This window comes from Garra rufa, chromosome 8, assembly GCF_049309525.1.
Source record: "Garra rufa chromosome 8, GarRuf1.0, whole genome shotgun sequence".
Lineage (NCBI taxonomy): Eukaryota > Metazoa > Chordata > Actinopteri > Cypriniformes > Cyprinidae > Garra > Garra rufa.
Window position 1 is genome coordinate 12,213,735 of NC_133368.1, and position 27,527 is coordinate 12,241,261.

Genomic DNA, 27,527 nt, shown 5'->3' on the forward strand with positions numbered 1-27,527 from the left:
GCCCAAGTACTGAGCCTTGAGGTACTCCATACTGCACTTGTGATTGATATGATACCTCTTCATTCACTGTCACAAATTGATGACGGTCAGATAAATACGATTTGAACCATGCCAATGCACTTCCACTAATGGCAACATAATTTTCAAATCTATTCAAAAGAATGTTGTGGTCAATAGTGTCAAACGCAGCACTTTTGATTCCGTCTAAATCCTGACTGGAACTCTTCATAGATACCATTTTTCTGTAAGAAGGAACATCATTGTGAGTATACTACCTTTTCTAGTATCTTTAACAGAAAAATGGAGATTCAAGATCGGTCTGTAATTAATTTGTTGGGGTCAAGTTTTGTTTTTTAATGAGAGGCATAATAACAGAAGGTTTTGGGGACATATCCTAATGACAATGACGAATTAATAATATTCAGAAGAGGATATATGACATCTGGAAGCACCTCATTTAGTAGCTTAGATTGAATAGGATTTAACATTCATGTTGTTGGTTTAGATGATTAAACATGTTTATACAATTGTTTCTCTCTTATAGCATCTAAACATGGCGATTCAAACGTGTTCGTGTTTAGCTGCTATTTTTTTATGGTCAAAAGTTTCTGTTGTTCTTGTTGGTCACGGTAACCCCAGCCCCTGACACAAGCAGTTCTTACTTTTAGATAAGTAATGTTTTGGTGCTATGTATAAACCACTTTTCCTTGTTCCGAGCTGGTGCTTTGGGTGCCGAAAGACAAAAAAATGGTTTGAAACTAGGCTTTGGCTCTGAGAGTCACCACTGAAAACTTCAGGTTCCAACACGGGGTGCAGCTTCTTATTCTTCAGTGGCTCAGTGGGAGCAGTGGGAAAAAGCTGCGGCAGGTTGGAGGCAGATGCATCACCAAGCAGAAAAAGGGGCAGCAATCCTTACCCAAAAGGTTTCCTAATGCTCATGACATTGCAGGGTGTATTATATTCAAGCCATATTAAGTTATGAATTTTTTTTTTTTTTTTTCATGAGAAAAAAATATTGAAATCATTTGATAGTCAAAGATAAAATGTAAACGATAAAATCACTGACTACAGGGGCACTTTAATTTTTTAATGCTTGAACAACAATTGCATACCATAACAGCCAAGGGTTTAAAAATAAAAATAAATTCTGCCATGTACATATAGTGAAAGAAAACTGCAAAACTTATAAAAATTTCTTTCTTTGAGCTTGAATTCTTTCTAATTAAATTAAATAAAAGAATCACTGAGCAACAATAAAAACATCTTTTTCAAGCTAAAGTCTAGGGCCCTAGGCTGTGCCTTGAATTAATTTCACAGAGCTAGTCCAACTGCATAAATCTAAATAAATACAAAGGTAAGAATAGGCAATAGACCAAAAATAAATCTAATATTATTAAATATATGCCTGTTTCTAATGAACATATTTATTTTCCTACATTTCTAACAATTCAAACCTTTGGTCCAATACCAGAGCAAACGCTCTAAACTGAAATGGCAGACAACCCAGCTTGACGTCACCTTTCAGGAAGTATTGATCACATGATCACTTCAGTTTCCTGTTTACTACTGGCCCTGGTTAAAGTTCCTTAGCTATATCCAACACGGATAGATTTCATTGCAACATTACAAACCGCTCTTTTGTATCCTTTATACACACCCGATCGTTTTGGCGTTGTAAACAACACTAAATGCTTTATCTCCAGATCGCAATCAAGTTAACCTTAATTATAAAACTCGAGGATAAAAAGCGTGTGAAGACTTAAAGTCGTGAGGGTTTCCTGTGGTTGGTGCCCGGGTGTTGAAATTTTGTGGGATGCGGTGTTTTGACGTGAGTGCTGGAAAAGAAAAGACAAGACGTAACGAAAGGGGAGTTTTATTATACATGAATTACAAAACTCTTTCTTTTTGCTGGTTGGAGATATAATAGCGGTGAGAAGTCTTTAAGTCATTCTCGTGTCATATAGCACCGTCGGTACCGGGCTATTTGATCACCAGTACTGTGGAGGGGAATCATCTCGCCAGGACCCTGAACTCGGGACGCGTCACCGGCTCCGGCCCCGGCGCCTTAAAGCGGGCAGTGAGGAAGAAGCTTGCCCTGAAGGGATGGCCTGGAGGATCCTCTCGGCCTCAGGGAGCTGCGCTATTTAAGGAAGGGCGGGTTCGAATCGAGCAGAAGGCGGGTGACGGCTCGATGATGGCTAGCCGGAGCGAGGAGATAACCGATCTGATCTATGTGTTCTCTAAGAGTCAGTACAGAGCGAAGGAGGTCACCCCGTCGGTAAGATTGAAAACATGAAACATCAATCAGTTGCTTCCCATAATGCAAAGCAGTTAAATAGGTCAATGACATGTAACAGTGTCCATAAAGGAAAAAAGTCGTTTAACACACGTGCCAAATTCATATAAACGTAGTCTTTGTATTTATATTGGTTTAATATGGGTTTGAGAAAAGCTTATAAAATTTTCAAATAAATAATTAATAAACAAATTAACTAATTAACAATAATAATAATAATGACTGAAAATGTCATGTTTTTTAAGTCAAAATAATGAATAACATTTAATGTTATTACTTCATAATGTTACATAGTAAGGTTTTCCTAATTAAGCATTTTTCTTCATAGTGATAGCATTATTATCTAGATCTCATATGACTTTAAGGAACTTTCAAAGGGAAACTGATTTCATCAGTCATGAGTCTTTTTTTTTTTTCCCAAAGTCACAGATTAAGCAGAGAAAGAATGAATATATATTGGACACATTGACCAAAAAGGCACCAGGGCACCTCTTCAAAAACAACTGTGTGTTCTGTCTATAGAGACCACAGTAATTGTGATTGGTCCACAGTTGTAATTGAATGCATTGCATACTCAAAGGGAATGCTTGTGAACACCCCTCTGAAAGCAATCATGACAAATGTGTCACCCTACATTCTTGTGGACTTCAAGGGGGTGCGCACATGGGGCCTGCAAGTGTACTTGCAGAATGGCATAAACGTGCCAATGCAGAGCTATAAATGCAAACAGCCATATAGAAATTATGGTGTAGATCAGACGTAGTGAAATAACAGGCTGATTTTCGGTTAGAACTTGTATTGTCTGCAAGAGCACCATGGCATAGTGTTGTGGTTAACATTAGGAGAATAATAGGGAAATAATGCAGGTTATGTCAAAATGACATAGCCATTCTCATATTTCACAGGCAGTAGTTGCTAAACTGGTTGCACAGTTAAAGGAGTAGTTCACTTCCAGAACAAAAAATTACAGATAATGTATGCAACCTTTTGTCATCCAAGATGTTCATGTCTTTCTTTCTTCAGTTGTAAAGAAATTATATTTTTTGAAAAGCATTTCAGGATTTCTCTCAATATAATGGACTTCTATGGTGCCCCCGAGTTTGAATTTCCAAAATGGGATGAGAGATTGAGATTTTCGACATACCCTAACTGTCATGAACTGAAATACACAGAGTTCACGGTGAGCTAGACAAGATGTGCATGTGAGGTTAAAAAGTATATAAATTGTAATTTTTAAAAAAGAAAATAACCTATCGTTATGCTAGATAAGATCCTTCTTCCTCGGCTGCGATGTTTTAGAGCCCTTTGAAGCTGCATTTAAATTGTATTTTGGAAGTTCAAACTCGGGGGCACCATAGAAGTCCATTATATGGAGAGAAATCCTAAAATGTTTTCCTACATAATTTCTTTACGACTGAAAAAAGAAAGACATGAACATTTTTGGATGACAAGGGGGTGAGTACATTATCTGTAAATTTTTGTTCTGGAAGTGAACTACTCCCTTAAACTGATTTGTATATGAATATGGCCAAAATCAGTGTGAATGCTTCACAATGATTGTAAAAGTTTGTAAATGGGTGATCAAATGAGTGATGGTATAAGAAAATGCAAATATACAATACAAAAAAAAGTACAAAAGAGGACTTTATCTTTTTTTATTTACAAAAAAAAAAAACACTTTTTTTGTTGCTGACCTGATGATGATTATATTTTTACATTTAAAAAAGTAAATTACTGTAGTTAGGAGTCATATCTGTTTCTGTTTGTTGCTGAAATGAGAGGGATTGAACTTGCTTTTGTTCTTTATTTTTGCTTTGTAAAAGGTCTTTAAAAAAGCTTAATTTTTAATTTTATTTTATTTGTATTTTCAGGTGGAGAGAATAGAGAAGCGCTGTTTGGAGCTGTTTGAACGGGACTACAAGTACAGTATCATCGACAACACCAATGGGGAGGTGTGTGGTCACTACCCACGGAAGATTGTGTTTTTGGAATATGAATGTTCAGACAACAATAAAGAGAGGTAAAAACATTGCTTTCTCTCTTAGTCTACTGAATACACAGACAGATTAGTTGTTAGTGTTGGGGAAAAAAAGCATTTTATATTTTTGTTTTGCCTTATTTTTCTGAAAATAGATTCTTGAAAGGTACCATCATTTTATAGTACATTCGAACATTATCAGTGTGGTGAAAATGAGAAAATTTTTATTTAATTACTATATTGCTGTACTGCCAATGACACATGACTTTACAAAAGTCATATACTTTGATTCTTGCCATGTGTGGCAGGTTACCAAGATCTGGTTGCACGAGCTGTGCAAAAGTTAAAAGCTTAGTTTTAGGCCTGAAAATTTAATTTAAGCTCTAGTATATGCTGAAGCGTTGCACATTTGTTGAAACGTACACCACATATCAACTGCATTTTCCAGGCAGGAGTATTTTAAATAGTAAGTGGTACCAGAATTAATTGTGATGAACCTGATTTTGATTAGAGATCAAGGGTAGTGAGGGATGTACTATAGAACTATAAAACTTAAAAGGAATTGCAAAAAAACTTAATGTAAATAAAGACAAATTTTTAAGTGAATTGTGACATGTTAAGATGGCACCAATCAATTACAAATAATGCTATCAGCTCTGGACTTGAAAAACCAGAACAACCTGTGGATTCTGACAGTTCTTTTAACCATTTGGAAATTATTGTCTTTAACTTTAATGATGAATTTGGAGCTGTCCTGAGGGATAAGCTCAAGAATCCCAGTTAAGTTTTATCGTAATTATCTTTTAATTACTGGTATAGAAATGCTGATCTACTTTGTTTAATGTAACTACATGGCTTATCTCCTTGATAGTAATGCCACATCTGTAGTTAACATTGTGGGAAGATTGCATGGTTTTCTATCTACAGACATTTTTTTGTTATAACATTGACATTGCACCTGTTATTCCTGTGACTACTTCTGTTAATTTCTACTTCTGTAAACTTCTTGACTGATTGTGTATCGAATGGTTAAATATCAGCTTATATTTTGGTCTATCACTAGTGTATTGTAAATTTTTTCTTTTTCTTTATGTTTGTTCAGCTTTGAGAGTACAGTGCATATCAGTAAGTTGCAGGATCTGGTGAACCGTAGTAAGATGGCTCGCTGTAGAGGGAGATTTGTCTGTCCAGTCATCCTCTACAATGGAAAGGTAACTATCTTGCCACAATCAAATAGAAAAAATTTCATTGAACAACTTGCGACATAGTAATTTTTTTGGACTACCAGATGTTTTCTGTTGCTGTTTAATTTTTTTTTGCAATAGACTGCTATGTTATACCTGTTGGACATGCCCCTGTTAGACATTTGGATATATAGTAGAAAAATCATAGCGTCAATAACGGATTTAATTTTTTCTTGTGAAATCTGCCTGTCGGGATCTTTAGTACTGAAGTGTTGAGTTCTGGACTATCAGTCTTTGACTTTAAAGGTTGGTATAATTTACTAGGAGCTACTAACCAGCTTCTAGACGCTTCTGTAGTTAGCTTTACCAGGGGCCTGTTTTTCTGTTTTTGTTCTAGTATCCTCAAACTGTTTCTTTTTTGTCCTTTATTGTAGCATGTATGTCGATCATCTACACTAGCTGGTTGGGGCGAACTGTATGGACGCACAGGATACAACTACATTTTTTCAGGTACACACTCACACTTAGCTACTACAAGCTGTATCAGCATTGAAATGACGTGTCAAAAGTTGTCAAATATTAACTTGACACAGCATGCTGCAAGATGCTGAAAATATCATGAGATGTGGTGCAGCTGCCAAAGACATTTCCCCAACAATTTCAAAAATAGAGCAGACTGTTTTCTGTTTGAGTGACTACTTACAAGTTTGAATTTCTAGAAAGGCAAAAAACAATTGATCTCTGTGCAGTACATGACACTTAAAAGGTAAGTTAAAATTAGCCCATGATTTACTCATCCTCAAGACATCCTAGATGTATATGAGTTCCTTCTTTCAGTTGAATACAATCTGAGTAACATTAAAAATTGTCCTGGTTCTTCCAAGCTTTATAATGGCGGTGGGTGTTTTTGTTCAACAGTCCAATAAAGTGCATCCATCCATAATAAAAGGTGTCTCACACGGCTCTGGGAGGTGAATAAAAGCCTCCTGTAGCGAATCGATTCATTTTGTAAGAAAAATATCCATATTTAAAAAGTAATAATGACTTTTCTCTAGCTTGTGCTAACTGTCGTACACATCACATGGGATCTTTGTATTGCAGATATGGAAGCTCTCTTGAACATTGCAGTCTAGAGTTGATCAAATAATATCTGCTTATTGGGAGATTAGATTAGTTTTCTTTACAAATGGAGTGAACATTTTTGTATTTGTCATTTTTGTTTAATAAGAAAATAAATACAGCATCTATATGCCAAAAAATAAATGGGGTCAATTGCCTATAATGGAGTATAGACAGGAACTTATTTGGGCAGTCAGTTAAAGCCATTTATCCACCACTGGTGAACAAGACATAGTTATAGGTTTGTGGACTTATGTAAGCCTTGTGGCCAAAAGACATCTATGGTCAACAGCAAAAATCAGTTTTCTTATATAAATTCACATAAGGCTAGTCATATTGTGGTAAACTTGTTCCATCATCTACCTTTTATTATCTTGATTTCCTAGATGCTTGTCTGAAGCAGTCACACTTCAGGATTATAAGACAATAATATCAAACATGTTTAAAAAATATTTAAGTGTTTGTGACATAGGCTCAGATCTAGTCACTGAACCAGCTCAATGCCTACTTGGCTGCTACTTGGGTTTTTTTGTCACAGACCTCAAATATATATGTCTCTGATAGCAAAACCCAAACAAAATCATGTAGCAAAGGCACTTAAATGGAACTGTGAAAATATTTCAAAGACAAAGACTTAGGGGTCAGGGGTGTCCAGTTTTGCTCGTGAAGGGCTAGTGTCCTGCAAGGTTTAGCTCTATCTTCCCCCAACACACCTACCTGAAAGTTTCTAGTAAGCCTGAAGACTTAAAATAGATGGTTCAGTTGTGTTTAATTAGGATTGGATGGTGGTGCTTCAGAAACAGGATTGGAAACCCCTGCATTACAAGATAGAATTTCAGACTGTAATGTTAATTGGTTAAACATTGATTAATACCTTGAAGAGATTGTTGTAACATTTCTATTACATGGTCTGAACTTCTCAAATTACAATCATGGACGTAGATGTAGCTGTGCACATTACTTGTTGGATTGCATTAGGTTTAATCTCAAACTATTGCAGGGGGTTCAGATGACACTCTTGGTGATGCTGAAGAGGTTCTGGAGGATGACTGTGCAGTTCGGTAAGATAAGCTGGCAAGGAACACAATCTTACAAGGAGCCAAATGTTTAAATTATATAGAGTTATAAACAAAATCAGTAGTTTAACAGTGGTGCTGGCATGCTTCTGTGAATTGTGACAGAACTTATTTTGTGTGTGTTTTGTAAGAAAATATTTGTCTTCTAATTTTCTATTCTGTCTCTTATTCTGGTCTTTCTTTGTCACTCCACAGGAATAATGATTCACAATTGTTTGATAAGGTCAGGGGCTCTGACATTAAGCTGTTGAAGTATTTGTCTGTACGCTACATCTGTGATCTCATGGTAGAGAATAAGAAGGTCAAGTTTGGCCTCAAGTGAGTGAACTTTGTTACATTTATGTTAGAATGCTTTTGTTAAAAATTACATGGTATCATTCTCTGAATTTTAGCAAATGCTGTGTCAAACCCAGAGCCATTATCAGGATCCAATATAAAAACCAGCCATTCTAAATTTATTCTACATTGTGTGTCTAAAAATGACATATAAACATTAAGACAATAACTAAATTATAGATTATACAGAAAAACAAAAGCACAATATATTTTTATGTGTAAAGTGAAAAATGTACTGGAACACAAAATTATGCCTCTGAACATAGTAACATTCTATCTTAATTCATTTGTCCTATAAATGTAAGAGACTTCTTTCATTGTACATATGCACTTTTCTGCTCATCAAGGCTGCATTTACTTGATTAAAAATACAGAAAAAAACAGTAACATTGTGAAATATTATTGCAATTTAAATTAGTTGTTTATACTTGAAAATAGAATTTATTCATGTGATGCTAAACTGAATTTTCCGCATTACTCCAGTCTTCAGTGTCACATGATACTTCAGAAATCATTCTAATATGCTAATTTATTATCAATGTTGGAAACAGTTGTGCTGCTTAATTTTTTATTTTTTTTTTGGAACCTGTGATGTTATTTTAAATTGCAATAATATTATTTTTTACCCTTTATTTTAGATTAAATAAATACAACTTTGATGAGCATAAGAGACTTCTTAAACATAAAAAATTCTACTAATCCCAAAGTTTTGAAAGGCAGTGTATGTGCAGTTACTCAGGAAAGTTTTTAAAGTTTAATGATAATGGCTAGCTCTGAGACTTTGGAAAAAATTTTATTCAGTGGCATTTTGCCATTTTTCAAATGCATCTTCATAGTAATATGATCTCTTACTCTCTTTACAATTTTGTCTTTGTCCTCAGTGTGACTTCCTCAGAAAAGGTGGACAAGGCCCAACGTTATGCTGACTTCACCCTTCTCTCTGTGCCTTATCCAGGTATACATCTTCTTCATTCTGATTTAATTTTACGAAACAATTTTTGTTGTTCTACTTATAATAATCGTTACACTGTAGTTGTAATATTAGTTGTTTCATACACCTGTTTTCAGGATGTGAATTCTTCAGGGAATATAAAGACAGAGATTACACAGCAGAAGGGCTTGTCTTCAACTGGAATCAGGTTCATAACAAGCACAAACAGCAAAGAAATAACTTTATTTGAAGTTTAACAGAAACTGTTTCAGTACGTACAGTTATTTTCATTTTTTTGCTGATCATCACTTTTGGTTGTGTGTGTGTAGGATTATGTGGATGCTCCTTTGACAATCCCTGCTTGCTTTACAAAAAACCTCAACATCAACTGGAGTGAATATCAGGTATTCAGAGTCTCATACATTTTCTTAACTGTCTTTTTGACAGGACTTGACTGGGTTTAAGGAAATGGCACAAGTTAGATCTAAACTCTGGTTGGCATTTAAAAATGTGTTGAAGCAGACTACACTATCTGCAAAATTTCTCCATCTTTATAGATAATTTTAAATTATTTTTTTTTATTTTTGTCCAACATAGTTAATTAATTGATGTTAAAGCACAGACCTTACCAATCTAATGATAAATGTATACGAATAGAGTGAGAGTACTACATTGACCAATAGCTTTTGGGTATCTTCAATTTAAAGGAAAAAGTAAATGGAAAAATAATCATCACTGTTAATTAGACACAGTGAACACTGTAGCTTGATGGTTAATACTTTGACAAAGGTTAATAAAGAATGCTAGATGGTGATCCACATACTATGTGTATGCACATTTATGTTTTTGAGTTTAGTAATTATTGTTTGCTTTTTTTCAGTCATGGGACCTGGTGCAGCAGACTCAGAACTACCTGAAACTGCTCCTACACCTCATCAACTCTGATGGTAAATTGCTGCTCTTTCCCACACGTCTGCACCAAATTGTAGAACATGTTTAACTTGTCTGTATAGTTTTGGATAACTATTTGGAGTGTTGTGGCCTGCAGATGAAAACGGTTTACTGGTGCACTGTATATCAGGCTGGGACAGGACACCGCTCTTTGTATCCCTGCTCAGACTTTCTTTGTGGGCGGCAAGTATTAATTTCTCTGTCTCACATTACATATGTCCTCATTTTATATCTTTATTCACTCCACCTTGCTAAATATCCAAATTTTTTCTGTCTCCCCCTTTTCCTTTCTTTACCTTTTCTTTGTGTTGAATTCATTTTTAACTTTTGTAGGACGGTGCCATTCATGCCAGTCTGGAGCCGTCCGAGATCCTTTACCTGACTATCGCATATGACTGGTTTCTTTTTGGGTTAGTCTCATTCCTGTTGCACTTATACATCTGTGTCTAGGAATGTACAAATATTAAAAGTTTGGTACATTCTAATAAGTGGATATTTATTTTCATGTTGTGGCAGATATTAAAAATTGTGTTTTTATTCCTGTGTAAAAACAAATGTAAAATAAATCACACATGGTAGCATTTCAAGGTAACATTATTGATTAAATTAAAATTGTGAATTGAAAATACGCCTAATGGAAAATTTCGCAAAAAGTCCCATATATCGCAAAAACGTTTTTGCGCTCACATAAGGTGGTTATTCAGGCAATTTGAAAAAGGAATATTTCGCAAAACAGCAATAGAAATGTTTTTTTCACATTTACAGGTCACATTCGATTAAATATAGCCAAAATCCCACAAAAAAAACTGTTGCCATGACTTATCGCAAGAGGAAAAATTACGTTTAAGTCACATAACATTGGTTAATGGAAACGCCATTATTTCGCAAGACTTTTTAATCAACATTTATAAAATAGGGCCACAGTTTTGCGCAAATCTGTAATGGAAACACAGCTACAGGCAAGAAGTTCTGATGTACCTAAAGAGAGCCATTCATACACATTCTTTAATTTTGCTTGATTTGAGCCCCTTGATTAGTAAGTTTTGTTTTTTTAAGGTAGTTTTTGAGTTAAAAGTCATAAGCACAAAACATATGTTGTTAACATCACATTAAGAGTCTTTCAGATTTTGTTCTACAACATTAATATACACGTTTTATAAAGGTAGTCTGAGAAAAATATGTCTGCAGAAAATTATGTTTGATATGCCAGTATTAGATTTGCAACAATATTAAAAAATATTCTCATTCACTCAATTTTTCATTTTTGTCCTTTTCTATAGTCACATGCTGCCTGATCGGCTCTCTAAAGGGGAGGAGGTGAGATGTTACATATTTATTACCTATGCCAAGAATATCTGTTACTTTTGAATGGAATGCAGTTGATGTGATTTAGATAGTAATTAATGTTTAGTGTGGACCTCTTAGACAGATTGTTTATGTGTCGGCGTCTGACTCAGCTTTGTTTAGAGGATGATTTGTTTATTGCACATACAAGTGTTTTTATATAAAATCAATTTGATTTTTGATATTCTCTCTTCTAGATTTTCTTTTTCTGCTTCAATTTTCTGAAGCATATTGTTTGTGACACATTTTCAGTCATAAAAAAACAAAGGTAAGCTATCTGACTTATGATTTTAAAAACAAGGTTTGTCTTTGTCTCATGAGTGTCTTTTCTTATTCTTTACTGCATGCTGAAGCAAATGATGCACAGTGTTTCTATTTTGGCCATATTAAGCAGCCGTGATTTTTAAATTGGGGCAAAAATCATCCACTGGAAAACATTTTTTGAAACGGTTTTATATACTGTAGAGGAGACTCAAAAACCAGTGGTGTCTATTAAAGATGGCATAAAGTAATCTGAAAGTGTTTGTCACAGACTCAGTAGCCTTCTGATAGGCCTTCTTACCCAAAACAACTTTGCTTTGACAGAAATGTTTCCTGGGGCTATCAGTTCTTTTTTGCAAACTAGTCCTTGGATTTTTGCCAGTTTTGAGTTTAAAAAACAGCACAGGAAGATTATTTGAAGTCCATAGGTCAATAATTATCAAATACATGTTGAACTTTGAATTCGGCATGACTTCTACACGACCATCAGTAGCTGTAAACATGGCCTAATAACTTCAAACATCTATAACATGAAATTTTAAGTGTGAGATTTGCACCAGGTTGATGTTGGGCCTCTAAATCAAATGGTGTATTGATTTCTATTTTCATTCCATTTTAGATAAGATAAATTAAAATAAAAAGTTTCTCCGAGATTTGATTGGTGTGAAATTTATAGAGTAATACACCAAGTTTTGATTCATCAAATTGTTCATCAGAAACCATTTCCAATTAATTAATTTTACTTCAAATTCTAATTATTAGGGCAGGCTGTAAGTTCAACATCTTCATAGGTTCTGTGACTTTCATAGTGAAGAAATTGATGCACTAATTTTGGCGATAAATGTATTCTGTTCTACTAAACTTCTCAATGCTTTTTGGACAGAGATATGCAGCTTGTGACTGTATTTTCTTCTGATTTCTTTTTTCTATTACTGTAACAGAAGAAAAAATTCTCAGTTCAAAGATGCTGACTTTACAGTTGATGACCTCTGCCAGTTAAGTAAGTTTTTTTTTTTTTCCTTAATTTTTCAGAATCGACTTTAATTAAAATGGGTGATTCAGTGATTATTCTGACTACAGTAGTCAAGCAGCAGACTCAAAAACCTTTATGCTAGTGATTATAAGACAGGGAAGTCCAATCCTGCTGCCGGAGGGCCAATATCCTGCAGAGTTTAAGCTACAACCAGCGGCAAAACATTTGCCCTGAAGTTTCTAATGAATCTGAAGACCTTGATTAGCTGGTTGAGGTCTGTTTTTATTAAAGTTGTAGCTAAACTCTGCAGATCAGTGGCCCTCTAGGAGCCGGATTGGACCCCCCAAGACTAAAGTAGACTAATGATTTCATACATTTCTTTCTGTCTCTGTCTCTGTCTCTCTCAGAGTCCAGAGATCGAGGTAGTGTGACGAGTTTGAGCAGTGATTTCTCTCTTATCACAGAAGATACATCTGCTCCCTCTAGTCTACATGCAGAAGCTACAGACCTGATTACCACTGGACCACAGGCTTCTAATGGGTAAGGCTTGCAAAATGAAAATTAAACGCCTTTAATTGCACCTTATTAGTATGAATACACTTGCACCTATAGAGAACAAGTGCATGTTATTGGCAGGATCAGTCAGGTAGTTAGAGATTTTATGGTTTTGTGTGCACTGGCCAATCATAAGATCACTCGACTGAGGACGAACAGCACTCAGATACTGATGTAATAGGCTGTAGCATCCTAGGAAGTAGCCATGTCATTATTTTTAGTTTCTTGTTCACATTTTATTGTGAATACAAATCTTTTACTTGACAGTTGCTGTTTTACATTATGTTGACTTATTTAGTGTTTATCATAGGAGGAAAGGCGTGCCATTGCCTTCTCATTCTGTGCTTTGGAACCGACCAATCACTTCTGAGGAACGAACACCTAATGTGATCACCGAGGCCAGTCCTCTGGGGTCCTTTAAGTCTTCAAGCTCTTCCTCATCCAACCACTCAGATCAGAATGTTACACGGACAGGAAGCACCCCATTAGCTGTCCCAGGAAGGAGGTAGGTACTTGCGAAGTTTATTTTGTAGTGCTAATGTCTGTTCAGTGATTATGTCAGTGTAGCGTGCATGATAAGATATACTTAGGTTGACATTTTGTTAAGAAATATCACTTCACTAATAATTTTCAGTACAGAGCAACCAGAGCTTGCTATTATCTCCGAGACTAAATAACCCTTCTGGCCAAAATGACCTGTCTTTTCTAACCATCTCTTTTTTCTTACTCTGTTCATCTCTCTGAATCTCAGGCCAGTGGCTGAATATGCTCGGTCAGGCTCCTCGCTGTCTACAGATTATGGGAGTTGGCAGATTGTCTCAGGATGTGGGAGCATTCATGATCTTCCCCCAGTGCCCTCAGAGTCTCCTCTTCCATTCAGCTTCCAGGATGAGGGTCCCAGCGGACGAATGTGAGTCTCATACGCACTCTAACCCCACCTAAACTCATTCACTGTATTCTTGCAATAAGGTGTCATTTGTTAACATTAGTTAATGAACTTTAAATAATACAGTTATTACAGTATTTATCAATCTTTAATGAAATAAAAAAAAAAACATTTTTGTTTGAATTTGTTTACAACTTGTTTACTGATCTGTATGTTGAAATATTATTATTTTTAAACCAAAAATACATGTGTTATTATTTATGATATTTTAAGTTCTAAAGATATGTTAATGTTTTAATATATATCAGGGTTCCCGCGAGGTCTTAAAAAGTCTAAAATTTAAAAATCTAAATTTTAGGCCTTAAAAAGTCTTAAATTCGCTGCTCTAGGTCTTAAATAATTTCACACAGGTCTTATTTTTCCGATGTCCATGTAATGCTACCTCTAATGCTCATTTAAATTCTCTTTTTGTTGTTTCCGTGGTGTTGTAGTTCTTTATTTCACTATTCCATATATAATTTACTGTATTTAAACTAGAAATGAGACCAGCATGCAATAGCCAATCAGCTTTCTGTTATTGACGCGAGTCTCTCTCGGATTGTACCGCAGAAGTAAAATGGATTTAACTATTTAGCTATGGGGAAGTGCAAGTTTAGCAATACTTAGCTTGAAGAAACTGAATATAGGGCTTGGCTAAGGCCAGTTGCTAACAACTGTAGATTTTTTTCTCCCTCTGTGGAAGTTACTGCGTCTTCAGACAGAATCGCAGTATTTATATAACATTTCTAATTTATATATTTATAAATCAATAAATGCATTTAAAACATTAATCTCACTTTTAATTTTGCAGTGTAAATTATGTAATCTCACTGCTAACAGCCATTTAGAATTTATTGATAATTTCAAAGGTAATGCATACATTTCAAAAGTAAAAAAAGGCCTTTATAAAGGTAAATCAAATATGCAGATTTAAGATGTAAAGGCTAATAGAGCACTGATGAAAATCAGATTTTTTTTTTTTACATCAGATATTTCTAGTGGTACTTTTATGGGGATATTTTGTGTGGAATAGTATCTGCTGATATGAAAAGTTCACTGTGTATCGTAGTAATAAATTTAATTTATGACAGCCATGAAATTTTGTTTACTTTTTACATTAAACACATTAAATATTACATATATGCATGTAATATAATATCTATTTCCATTACAGGTTTAGGTCTTAAATTTCAAATAAGGTGGTATTAAAAAGGTCTTAAAAAGTCTTAAATTTCACTTGTTCATATCTGCTGGAACCCTGATATATATTAACCTGTATTTTTTTCACTTCTCTTTGTAGGTGCACATTTGTACCTGAAAGGCAAGTGAGGTTGGAGGCAGTGAGGGAGCTGTTCCTTGCAGCCTATAGCTCTACAGTAGGACTCAAGTCTTCGGCTCCAAGCCCCTCCGGTGCCATCTCAGGCCTGCTGGAGCAGTTTGCCCGTGGGGTCGGCCTTCGTGGCACTAACGCCATTATCTGAGCCTTCCATTGTTGTGCCCTTAAATTTCACTCAACTTTTACACACCCTCAGGACTTTTCATGCCATCTTTTTTTCTCTTTCACTTTTTTCTCTTAATCTTGATGTGGCATCATATCTTCCACATCAGGAGTACCTAATTTATTGGTGAAGCTGTACAGTGCATTCTTTCATCCATTCTTCCATCTCTCAGCTTCTAGCTGCTTCTTTCCTCTCTTCTCACTCTTATTCTCAGCTCTCACTTATAACAGTGCAATCCTCTAACTGCATTAAGGAAAGTGCCAAATCTAAATACAGGGCTACATTAAACTGACTGTTTTTTTTCTTTTACTTTTTGAATTTTTGTTCTCTACAGACCAAATAATACAGTACGTCCATTTGTTTTTTAATTTAGATTTTAATTTGCGCAGTCTTTTCATCTTTCTCTTTCACTTTTTTGCATGTTGCACATTTGTACTGTAATAGGGAAGAATAGAGAGGGACAGAAAAGGGAAAATTCTCAATCTCAAAAATGAAAAAAAGCTTATACTTCTTGGAACAAAAAGAATTGTGAGGAAATGATTTATTCACACATTTTAATGGCTTGTTTTATTTTAGTTGCTGACTGTCTTATACACTAAAAAACATTTCTCTTGAAATTATTGTAATGATTGACTGCTTTTCAGACCTTCAGGATTTGAATCAAGCCTAAAGACAGTCAGTTGTTTTGTGGTAGTTTTAGAAATGGCAACAGTTTGGGCAGTGGTAATGTAAGACAGTGTCATTTTTCTTTTAATTAACACCTTTCTGAATTATTTAATAATTGTGTGTTATGAATTTAATTCATTTTTGTTGTCTCTTGGTTATTTTTAAACTGCATCACTTAAGTACGCAAAATTGTAAAGATTAATTTAATCAGAGCTAATCTATACAGACTCAAGTCGTTATTGTTATTGGACAAACCTTTTTTTTTTTCATGAATGATTTGGGGTAAATGCCTCAAAATAACTGATTTGCCTTGACAGTAGATGTTGATGAATGGCTATAAGGTTGCTCTTAAATTCAAGGATTGAAAACATGGAATTTGTAGTATTTTGGACACAAAACCATGGTGGCCTCTTTACCTCAGGGCCTTTTATTGTGCCTTTTGTTCTTAAGGAGATACAATTCTGTTTTCATGCACAGCTGTATTATCTTGCTTTTAGATTTAAAACCATGCCTTGCTATATGCCTGTTTCTCTTTTTGTTCATTTATGACAGAACCAAGGTCCTTCTGTACTGTAGCAGCTTCCGGTGTTGGGCAAAATTCTGACTTAAATTGTTAAAAACTATACCAACTTTGTGTCAATTCATGTGTGATTTTTTTTTTTTTTATTGAATTACAGAGTCAAGCACAACAGTGGCAGATCTGTTACAAGTACATGTAACAGGCTGTAACATCCTGGTGATAATTTTACAAAAGTGGTTGGAAGATGTGATTAAACATCCTTACAATACAATTGCCTATAACTCGTTTATACAGTAGGTGGCACTGTTACCGAGTTGATAATTGCAGGGTATGGTTACATGCAAAGTTTCATGTAGTATCCCAAAGCATTGCTTTACATGCTTTTGGACATCTTGACATAAAACTGTTAATGTGTTTCGCGAGAAGTTTAATCAAAAAGCCTGAATGTCCATGGTTTGATGTATCAAAACTTTTTACAGTCTAAATTTAATGAAGATCTTAAACACCTTAGTAGGAGTTTGATAACAGAAAATCTAGTGGGGTGAAATTGTTGGTTGTTGGTTTGGATTACTTTTCGAACCACTGAAGAGACGGCAGTGTTGGAGAAGTGCCCAAACCTGCTCTTTTAAACTATAGGAAAAAGCTCAGTGATTTTACCCCCAGAGACCATTATGCCCATCATGCACTGTTAGTGTATCAACTTAAATTTATTTTTTAACCTTATGACTGGGCATTTACAGAAAGAAAAAACTCACCTGAAAAAGGTTTGGTTAAAAATGAATATTCTTTAACTTTACATTCTTTGCTTTTACTCCTTGCGATAAATGATGATGGACATTTGGCCTTTGTGTTCCTCATATTTATAATCCTGTGGAACAGAAAGTCATGGCTGGACAATTTTATACTCCCAACCACCCTGGTGTGCTAAAAATTTGTTTAATATTAATACGAATATACTTCAGAGATATGACTTAAACAAATTTCTAGGGGTGCCAATAATTGTGGCCAACATGAACTAGAGAAAAACACTTCCATTGTTTTACTTCAATGAAAGGTTAGAATATTTTGAATGAAAGATCTAAAGGATAAACAATGCAGATTTTTTTTTCACAGTCACCTTTGCTCATATTTACCAAAGGTGCTAATATTAGTGGAGGGCACTGTATTCTAATTCTAATTCTAATCTATTTACCCTTTCTAAACAATTTATCCATTATGATGGAAATAACAATGAATTTACAAAACATTTGTAACAAAATTATGATAAATACAAATAACTTCTTAAGCAAATTTTAATAGAACATGTGGTGTGACCTTCTTAAGCTGCATTCTTATTTACGTCCCTTCACATTGCTCCCTATGCACCCACCAGGGGTGAACTGTTGAAGTTTACTGCACTTGAATAAAAGCATTTTCTTGAATACACTGCTGCATTGTCAACCATACAAAACTTGAATTAAACATGTTGGGGTAATGATGACAACGTACTTTTGTAAATAATACCACACTTGTTTTATTATAAAATAATATAGTCTGTCATATCCAAAAGGCCTAAATTAAGTGTTAAATGTCTGTTGTAATTTTAATATAAAAATAAAATAATTTAGTTATATTGAATGTGTCTTCTTATGTGGCCTATAATAATAATAATTATAACTGTTGCATCACATCTACTTTATAGCCATAAATTGAACCACACCAGGAACTAATTAAACTCAATAAAAACACTATTCTTAATATAATTTTGCTGTTTATTTTAGTCCATTTGAACTTAATGCAGTTCTGGACTGATGTGCAATGACTGGTGGGTAAATTATGTCTCTGCTTCTCATCTTGTGATGTACTGATGAATCCTTGTTTTTTATGATCACAGACACTCACTGCACATTACCTCACTGTTAAGTACATAAACTTGAGGGAATCCACCTTTATTGTCTATCATAGAGCAACTCCATAACCTCCTTGCTTTGGGAGCAAGGCGTATTTGCTGTACCGCTGTAAAACAAAATGACCTACATTAAGTGATATGTAAGAAGAGATCACATAATGAACACTGGCACCTTTCATATCTGCAAGGCTCTGTGCCCAAAGGCTTTATTCTAATCAAAATGAGAACTCAGAAAAGACCAGTTTTCATCAATTGGATTTGTCCATCGTAATTCCATCACCTTAAGTAATTTCAACACAAAGGCTAGCCAAGTCACCTTTGAGTCAGCACTTAAGATGTTGTGTGTCTTTCTAGAAATCTTAAGTATGGTTACTGTTTCTCAAAAAATAATTACTATTAATAATCACTATTATGAGTACCTTGGTTTTCTCTATTATGGTTAGAATTAGTTGTAGGAATTGGCTTTAGTGATCCCCAATAACCACCAACCCAAAACAGGTGAGTCAAAATTTGGTGGGGAACATGTTTTAATGCGGCAGTACTCACCATGCAGAGTGTGAGCAGTTTCTTAGATTTAGGTATTCCAAGGCTTGTGCTTTTTTACCGCATAGTCGAAATGGCAAATGGCAAAAAGCACACATTGACTAATCAAGAGTTCCAATAACTAAAATAAGCTTGGCTTATTTTGTAAACTTGTTTTATGGAACACCACTCTGGACTCATTATGTAAAGCAATACACAACAAAAGAAAAGTAGTCCTTAGATGCTATGTCCTAATTTATCAGTGTCACAAGGAAATTACAATCCGATGAAAACTGCTCACTGACTAAGCTGCATCTAAATGGGAGTAAGGCATACAGCAATTAGACAATTGATAAAAATGAATGGAATTCTATTGTCTATGTAAATGATTAAATTGATTAATTGTCAGAAGTTATTACTCCACCTGTGTGCTGTCATCAACGTTTACGAAAGGTACTAAAAGCTGTGACTAGTTAGTAAATCTCTTTAAACACACTGCATTAAAGTGGTTAAGTAGCAAATAGCATTATATGGAAAATGTATTGCAATGATTTCTAACCGAAAGAACAAAAACAAATACAAAACACATTAACACATTCTTTAAATGTTTATTTTTCCACATACAAAAATTCCATATACAGAAGTCCCTAAAATTATAATGAAGGTTGTGAAAATTATAAAAATGAAAAAACCTGGCACCCTGAACTTCACAGGAAAACGAGGAGGTCAGATTTTAAAGGACCCTTGGACTTCAGTAGTGCTGATTCAATGTAGTATAGGTCAGGACATTTCTGGATGGCATTCGTATCATGATGCTATTTAATATCACTAAGGGGTTACTAAATAGGAAGCAGGGAGGATAATGCAAAAGATATTACAACTGCATTTGAACAACATTTTTTGGTAGCCGGTGTATTATCAGTCTGACCTGCTCTACGGAGGTATTGTTTGTGACCCTGCTTTTAAATGAAGATTAAGCTCATACGAGTCCACAGGGGTAACTGTCGATCATGAATTGACTGGTCCTTGGTAACTATGTAAATATTAGACTATGCCCTCACAAATGGCAAATGGTCTGTATGAGGTTTAGCATCATACTATAACGGTGTATTTTTCTCACAAACACTTTTATATGCCACGTAAAGATAGTTCATGTTGACAGTGGCATAAATTAAATGGGTGTAGGGCATCGTTACAGGTAACCAAGCTGAATCAAAAGCAAAACACTTCCAACAAATGAAAAAAAGGCTAAAGCTCACAAACAGAATTCTAAGAAAGTTTTAAAGATCTCATATTTACTTTATACTGAAGGTTTAGAAAGAATACAGTTCTTGTAGTCACTTGATTGTGTATAAAACCACCAGTGTGAACAGTGGATCTTTAAGGGTGCTGTTTACATCATCTTATATATACACACACACCCACACCGTTCACATACTCCACTAGGAAGAGGAAAGGAGGAGCACAGCACTGAGTTGGTAATACGTGCAGTCTCAATGACAGTCTCTGTATAATCTAAATTTAAATGGACTACTAATACACTTTTTAATTCTGCCCGTTACTCAAGATAAGTAAAATCAGTAAATAGAGGGAGAGCACACACACAAAAAAAACTGTGTACTGCTGAGATAATTTGAAATAGTAGATTGCAGACAGGTTAGTACCTGTCAGATTAAACATTAAATGTCAGTCAACAATGCTGAAAGTAACAGAGAGGGGAGATTTTAAATAAAACCTTTTACAGTAATTATAGCCTCGTATAGCATTAATATTTAATTCCCAATGCTGAATATGATTTTTTTTTGAAGAATGTTCGTTGACACTGGTTTTGAACTGCACTGATTTGCTTGGAAATCTGACTGCATTTAGAAATAATTCATCAGGAGAGGACCTGTTACTGAACTGCTCCGATGTAATTAATAGCATGGTGATGTGTCTCTTAACTTCAGCATGTGAGTCTCCTGCATGCCTTACATCACGGCACACTTCTTCTCCTCCGATGGGGCATTTCCATCAACTTTTTCCATTTCCAGAATAATTCTCTTGAAAACCTCTACAGCTGTCTGTAAAATGAATGTTCTTTTAAAAAGGAGAGCACATACACAAATCTCCATATTGTACCGAAAACAGAAACGAAGAAAAACAAAGTTACCTGATTTTCCTTAGCAGATGACTCCATAAAAGCGGCACCCCAAGAATCAGCTAGCTTCTTGCCCTCTTCTGGTTTAATCACTCTAAATTAAAAGAGACAGAGAGAGAGAGAACATGAGAGTGGAATTGGTTCTTTACTTATGCCATTTGCAGCTGATCTGACAAAACCTGAACGTTTGAAAGCCTAGAGGCCAATTTTGTGGTCTGAAATGTAAAAATATTTAATAACTCATTGTTTCTGCATATATATTAGAGAATAAAGCACAAAAAGTCATTAAGACCAGGCTCATGATATTAAGGTCAAATTAATATAAAAAATTACCTCAATTAATTTTAATTTGAGTACATGCAAGCATGTCTACCACATAAAAAAAACATACTAAATATCAAAATTTGTTAAAACCTTTTGTCAAGAGCATCTGATGAGAAATGTTATCCAAATTAGACAAACACCCTTTAAACTAGAACCATTTAAATGTAATTTAAAATGATCGAAAGGCAATATGTCCTGGGTAAAGTTGGTATCTATACAGTATAACCTATGGCAAAAATGTAAAAGACTTCATTATAATACCATCTGTCAGACTGATGCAAGTATGCATGTCTGAGCAGTAGGGGTATTTGGGACAATTCTACCAAGTTTGGAGTCTATGTGAAGTACTGTTCCCTAATTAAGTTAAACGTAATATTAAAGGAGTAGTCGACTTTCACAAAAATTTACAGATAATGTATTCACCCCCTTGTCATCCAAGATGTTCATGTCTTGCTTTCTTCAGTCGTAAGGAAATCATGTTTTTTGAGTAAAACATTTCAGAATTTCTCTCCATATAATGGACTTCTATGGTGCTCCCGAGTTTAAACTTCCAAAATGCAGCTTCAAAGGACTCTAAACGAGGGAAGAAGGGTCTTATCTAGCAAAACAATGGGTTATTTTCTAAAAAAAAAAAAAAAAAAAAAAAGTATATAAGTTGTAATGTTTTTAGAAAATAACCAATCGTTTTACTAGATAAGACCCTTCCTCCTCGGCTGGGATCATTTAGAGCCCTTTGAAGCTGCATTTAAACTGCTTTTTGGAAGTTCAAACTCAGGGGCACAATAGAAGTCCATTATATGGAGAGAAATCCTGAAATGTTTTCCTCAAAAAACACCATTTCTTTACGACTGAAAAAAGAAAGACATGAACATCTTGGATGACAAGGGAGTGAGTACATTATCTGTAAATTTTTGTTCTGAAAGTGACCTACTCCTTTAAACAGATAAATAATAATACAAATCAACAACACAATCACCACCAACAACATATATAACAGGGATTAAGAATATATAGTATATGCTTACCTTTCCATGTGAAGGTCTTTTTTGTTCCCAACTAGAACAGTAGGTACCCTGGGTAAATATGCAATATTTGACTACATGTTTTATGACCTTGTGAAATATTTCAGACCATATGTTCACAGGTTTAAACCACACTTACTGTATCTTTCCAACCATATCAAGAAGCTTGTCGTGTAGAACCTGCACAACTTCAAAACTGAAAACAGAGTGGATTGTTTACATTTTATTGGCCTCTGAAAAGCATTCAGATCAGCATCTACGCCCTTACCCTCAGAGGAAAAATAACCCATATTAGAATGAGGTTAAAAAAGGCCTTTTTCTCAGTCAATATTGAGCATGTCACTAGTGTTCTAGAAGCTGCAATGGTTTTGACAAATACTTAAAAAAAAATATTCAGTGTTTCATACATAGTGTTTTGCTGGGGAAACTGAAGCTTGTCTAGCTTGAAACTAGTCCTGTTTTTCCCCACAGACTTATGCAATAGAAATGGTGATATAGGTATTATTTAAGTGACTACATAACCACTCCAAAAACAAATACGATGTGTCACATTGTTTGTGTAAGCAGCACTTCTGCGTTATGCTGTTCACAGATACCAGGAGTCATTCCTCTGTATCATCAGGTCTACCGGTAAATTGCCGGTACTCTCTTCCGTACTTGCTCCAGACAAACTGAAACTAAACACGCAGACTCAAACCATCTCACGCAATTTAACATATTAAGAGTAATGGAATGGAATGTTATTACATTGCTCAGTGAGACTGCCATAGGACCAAAGTGGAATCGATTTTTTAGCCCAGAACATTGGTCAGTAATCCGCACCGGAACCATTACGGTGGAAAAGGGGCTTGACAGAGCCAGTGCTCATGGTTTCAGCATTCTAGTTAAATATTTGGGTGATGTATTTACATTTATAGTATGCTTTAGTAAGTATCTTTAACAAGCCAAATCATGTGGCAGTCCACGCTGCAACCAAAACAGAAAATGTTTGATCAGTTCTCACGCTATTGCAAAGGATTTTAATTTTACTGTACTAAGTTTAATAAGTAGCCAACAGCCACTGTCAGATTCTTTGCATATAGATCGCTTTCCACCTGTCAACTGCTTTGCACAACAAGCAGTCTACATAAAACTGGAATGGTTTTTGTAAATTTGCAGGGTGCAAAACCAATTACTTATATTTTCACAGCACAAAAAATGATTAGCTCCAGTATGACTGTCAATTTCAGAAATGATCGAAGATGAAGGAAACAACAAAAAATAAAGGTCAGAAAATACCAACGCTTCAAACTTGAGTTTGAAACCGTATGAAGTTGACAACCAGATGAAGTATTACAAATCAGTTTTAGTACACATGCGTGACACTTGTCATTACAAGCTCATGGTCAATGGGGTATACTCAAACAATGACAGAACTGTGTGTGAGATGCAACAGCAGGCAAAAAACAAAGCATAACCCAGGTTAACGTCAGGATACTGAAGAAAAAAAAACAAGATGCACACACACACACACACACACAAAAAACAGCAAGGTGTATATAGATGAGTCCAAGAATAAAGAATGAAATAAATAAGAGAGATTACACAAGCATGCAAGTTTGTTTATTTGAATTATTATCCTTAAGAAACTCAAAATAGACCAAACATTAAAACATTCCAATTGTTTGACTAAAGAAAACAACAGTGTAAGTAAGAAAAAAAACCCTGACCTTTTCATTGAAGTGACAGAATACACCAGAACGTAACCATGAATATCCATAGAATGAGACTGGGGGAAAATGGAATACTCATCCTAAACAGAAAGGGGGAGGGGGACAACTGGTATGAAAAATGATGAAGAAAAAAAAAGAAATAAAGAAAATTAAAAAAAAAAAAAAAATTACAGAAAGGTTGGGTGGGGGAATTCTTACCTGTCCAGCAGTGTCAACTAACTGGAGATTGAAATCCTGGCCATTCACAGACACCATTTTATTAAAAGCTAACAGAAAGGCAAACAGAAAGATATAATGAATTGGGCATATCAGAGCTCTTCATCTCTTGAAAGTAAAAGTATGTTTGCAACACTAATAACACAGTTTAAACACACACACCCAAAAACATTATACTTAGCAGATGGTTCATTAATATTCATATGATCATAAGAGTACGTGTATGAAACTTTAATGAGACTAATTTCTATTTGAACAACTACTGATCTGTTAAACATTATGTAACAATGCTTGTCAATGAATAATTAAAGTTATTACACACGTTATATATAAGAGATAAATGTATAGCATTCAAATGCACACTACCATTTACCAAAACATTAAGATAAAGAAAGATTTATACTTATACATTTACACTGAACTAAACTAAACAAATACTAAACAGAATAACAAAAACTGGAAATGAATAATAAACAAACCTGGTTACATTATGTTGTTATACAGATTACAGGACACAGTCCACTTTCATACTTTTGTACAAGGCTGTTTGATGCTTCTACATTATATAATGGTTTTAAAACTTAGTAGCATTTATTAATTGTTAGCCACTACATGTATTTGCCCATTATGGCATTTTAGAATCATGCAGTCTATGAATGCTAATAAAACAATATATCAATAAAATATTCCAGTACTCACTGTTTTCAATAGTAGGGTCATAGGAATCTACAAATTGTCCTTCTACAAACTGTATTGTGAGGGAGGATTTTCCTGTTGTAAAATAAACCAAAATTATTATCAAAGCATTGTTTAACAATTAGTAACAAACACGGGCCACCTACATTATTGTATATATAAGTACAATAATACAATTATTATTTTATTACAATGGGAAAAAAATAATCAAACTAATGTAACAGAAAGGTGTTGAGAAGGCTGTTGACTGATCAAGCCACATGTATATGCCGGTTTAGAACATGCCACTAACCCAACGCATGCAAATGTTTACTTTTCCAACTTCTGCCAGTTTTTAAAGGTTTCTCAGTCATTTTCATGGGTGTGTTAACATGTCACAAAGGCCTGATACACTGCATAACGCATTGCAAAATACACAGTTTGACACTTTTATAACATTTTATGATTCCATTAAGCTGACATAAAGTATGGTATAGAGAATAAGTTGTAGTTTCCTTGTTTAAGATTTTTTTTTTTTTTCATTTTAATGGACACAAATAATATTACATTATTTTTTCTTACAAAAATAAACATCTACAATTTAGTTGAATGAAATATAGCTTACTGCTCTCAACTGAATATGGAATTATTTTACATTTGCTTAAAGAGAAAATGCAATATGTAAACCTGCAGACCTAAGGGCACCAGTCAGCAAACAACACCACAAGATTTGCCACTTCAGAAGGCAATACATCAAAAATGTAAGGATTTCAAAGGTCGGCCAGGTGCGCAAAATGTTACAAATTTACACAGAAGTTTACGTTCATCCACAAATATACAGTTCCCTTATAATTAAAGGGATTTTTTTAAACTGAACTAGTCAAGGCAAGGCCAGTTTATTTATATAGAACAGTAATTCAAAGCGCTTTACATAAAAAGGCTAGGCTAACTTTTTTTTTGTCAAAAAAGAATCTTATATGGTGGTTCCATTAATATAGATTTACACTGTATTGTTGCAACTTAAATTTTGATTACTGAAAAGGTAAGAATCAGTAAGAATCCTTCAAACTTTGTATTTTTATATCAGCCATCATATTAAGCTCACCCTTGACAATGATGAAAAACAATTATTACAAACCAGCAGACGATGAAACTAAACTTACGTATATTATATGTTGTCTCAAATGTAAAATTCATAGATGTAATTAAAATAGCCTTGAACAGTAACATGTCTAAACTTTGGCAGAGCACGGCAGCCTTATATTTGGCCAGAAGGTGCAACAGGACGGCTTATTCTTTGTTGTCGTGCATGCCAATTTCACAAAACCAATAAAACGGTAGTTAAAATGTCAAATTCGAGCTCGACTCATACTGTATTGTTTACAAATCTTGATGGGGAATTTAAGTGTTCATTAAACTACAGTGTCACATTTATAGTACCCTTGAAAATGACCGAGAATGAGCACTGTAAAGCTCTTTATGGACACAGCGCCATCAACACGTTAATGTGAATCGTAGAGTCGTTTAAGGTGGAACAGAAAGCGGCAGTAACTGGCGAATAACTAGCTAAAAAGGAACTGCAACTCGTTACAAATCACATTTGAGACATGGCGAGATGTTACTACAAATGCCCGACTGATGATATTCGAGTTTTGACTGGCAAATGATTGGAAATGATCGCGTGTGATCCTCGTGTGTTGAGATCCGCACGTTGCTAATTCCTGCCAGCACCATGCGCTTCTCCATTATGTTTCCAAACGCTGGTGCCCTGTTTGAAGTTTCTTTACAGTGTCGGAATAAATCAGTGAATTAACTCAACAAAGTGGCTGGGCACCAGAGAACAGCTAAAATGAAATTTACTATACAGCTGTGATAACTCTGCTAACTTAGCGACTACTACATAACATCAAATACTTCCTACTGAAAAATGCACAGCAAACACTCACCAACAGATCGATACCCCAATACAGCAATCTTTCTGTATTTAGGTTGAGGCATTATTTGTGAATATCCTTTCAACGTCGAAACCAAAGAACTGGAGGTTAAGAAAGAAATAGTTTATCAAACATTAGAGGTCTATCACGTGATAACAACAAACTTTTCCACGCCCTCCAGAAAGATCTTCATCGTTGTTTCTATCGCATAAAATAAACTTTTCTGTTTGTGTACGTCGTAAAGTCAAAAATATTTTTCTTTGGAAGTAAACCTTTAAGTATACAGTGACGTCTTAAAACTACGACGAATGAACTAAAATGCTTATTCACTGCAGTAGCGTGTCTTCTATTTCTAGGTTATATGGGGGTTGGCAAACCAACTGTTGGTGCATTTCCGCCACCTACTGGGATGGAGTGTTACTGTACAAGGGGGGAACGAAAAAAAAATATATATTTTTAAATATGCTGTATACATAAATG

At 34.8% G+C, this 27,527-nt stretch overlaps 2 protein-coding genes across 5 annotated transcripts; one reads left to right on the forward strand and one right to left on the reverse strand.

Annotated features, from left to right (window-relative positions):
* The first annotated feature begins 1,576 nt into the window (after positions 1-1,576).
* Positions 1,577-16,717, forward strand: LOC141340733 (phosphatidylinositol-3,5-bisphosphate 3-phosphatase MTMR14-like). Of its 4 annotated transcripts, none has more exons than XM_073845823.1 (19): positions 1,577-2,278; positions 4,168-4,316; positions 5,377-5,485; positions 5,893-5,968; positions 7,578-7,638; positions 7,849-7,971; positions 8,871-8,944; positions 9,058-9,128; positions 9,250-9,324; positions 9,801-9,867; positions 9,969-10,054; positions 10,205-10,281; positions 11,152-11,188; positions 11,413-11,483; positions 12,418-12,476; positions 12,857-12,989; positions 13,303-13,509; positions 13,756-13,914; positions 15,230-16,717. In XM_073845823.1, exons 1-19 carry the CDS (start codon positions 2,192-2,194, stop codon positions 15,408-15,410), a joined length of 1,902 nt encoding a protein of 633 aa, XP_073701924.1. In that variant the 5' UTR covers positions 1,577-2,191; the 3' UTR covers positions 15,411-16,717. The 4 variants fall into 4 exon arrangements, with proteins under 4 accessions (XP_073701924.1, XP_073701925.1, XP_073701926.1 ...); XM_073845824.1 differs by having other exon boundaries at positions 13,315-13,509; XM_073845825.1 differs by having other exon boundaries at positions 12,914-12,989.
* A 2,899-nt stretch (positions 16,718-19,616) lies between these two features.
* On the reverse strand, positions 19,617-27,409 carry LOC141340501 (GTP-binding protein Rheb-like). Its single transcript, XM_073845494.1, has 8 exons — positions 27,060-27,409; positions 25,138-25,209; positions 24,421-24,488; positions 24,220-24,302; positions 22,650-22,706; positions 22,514-22,561; positions 21,177-21,258; positions 19,617-21,087 (listed from the first exon to the last, which is right to left on the reverse strand). The coding sequence occupies exons 1-8, from the start codon at positions 27,109-27,111 to the stop codon at positions 20,995-20,997; spliced, it is 555 nt and encodes a 184-aa protein (XP_073701595.1). The 5' UTR covers positions 27,112-27,409; the 3' UTR covers positions 19,617-20,994.
* Between the last annotated feature and the right edge of the window lie 118 nt (positions 27,410-27,527).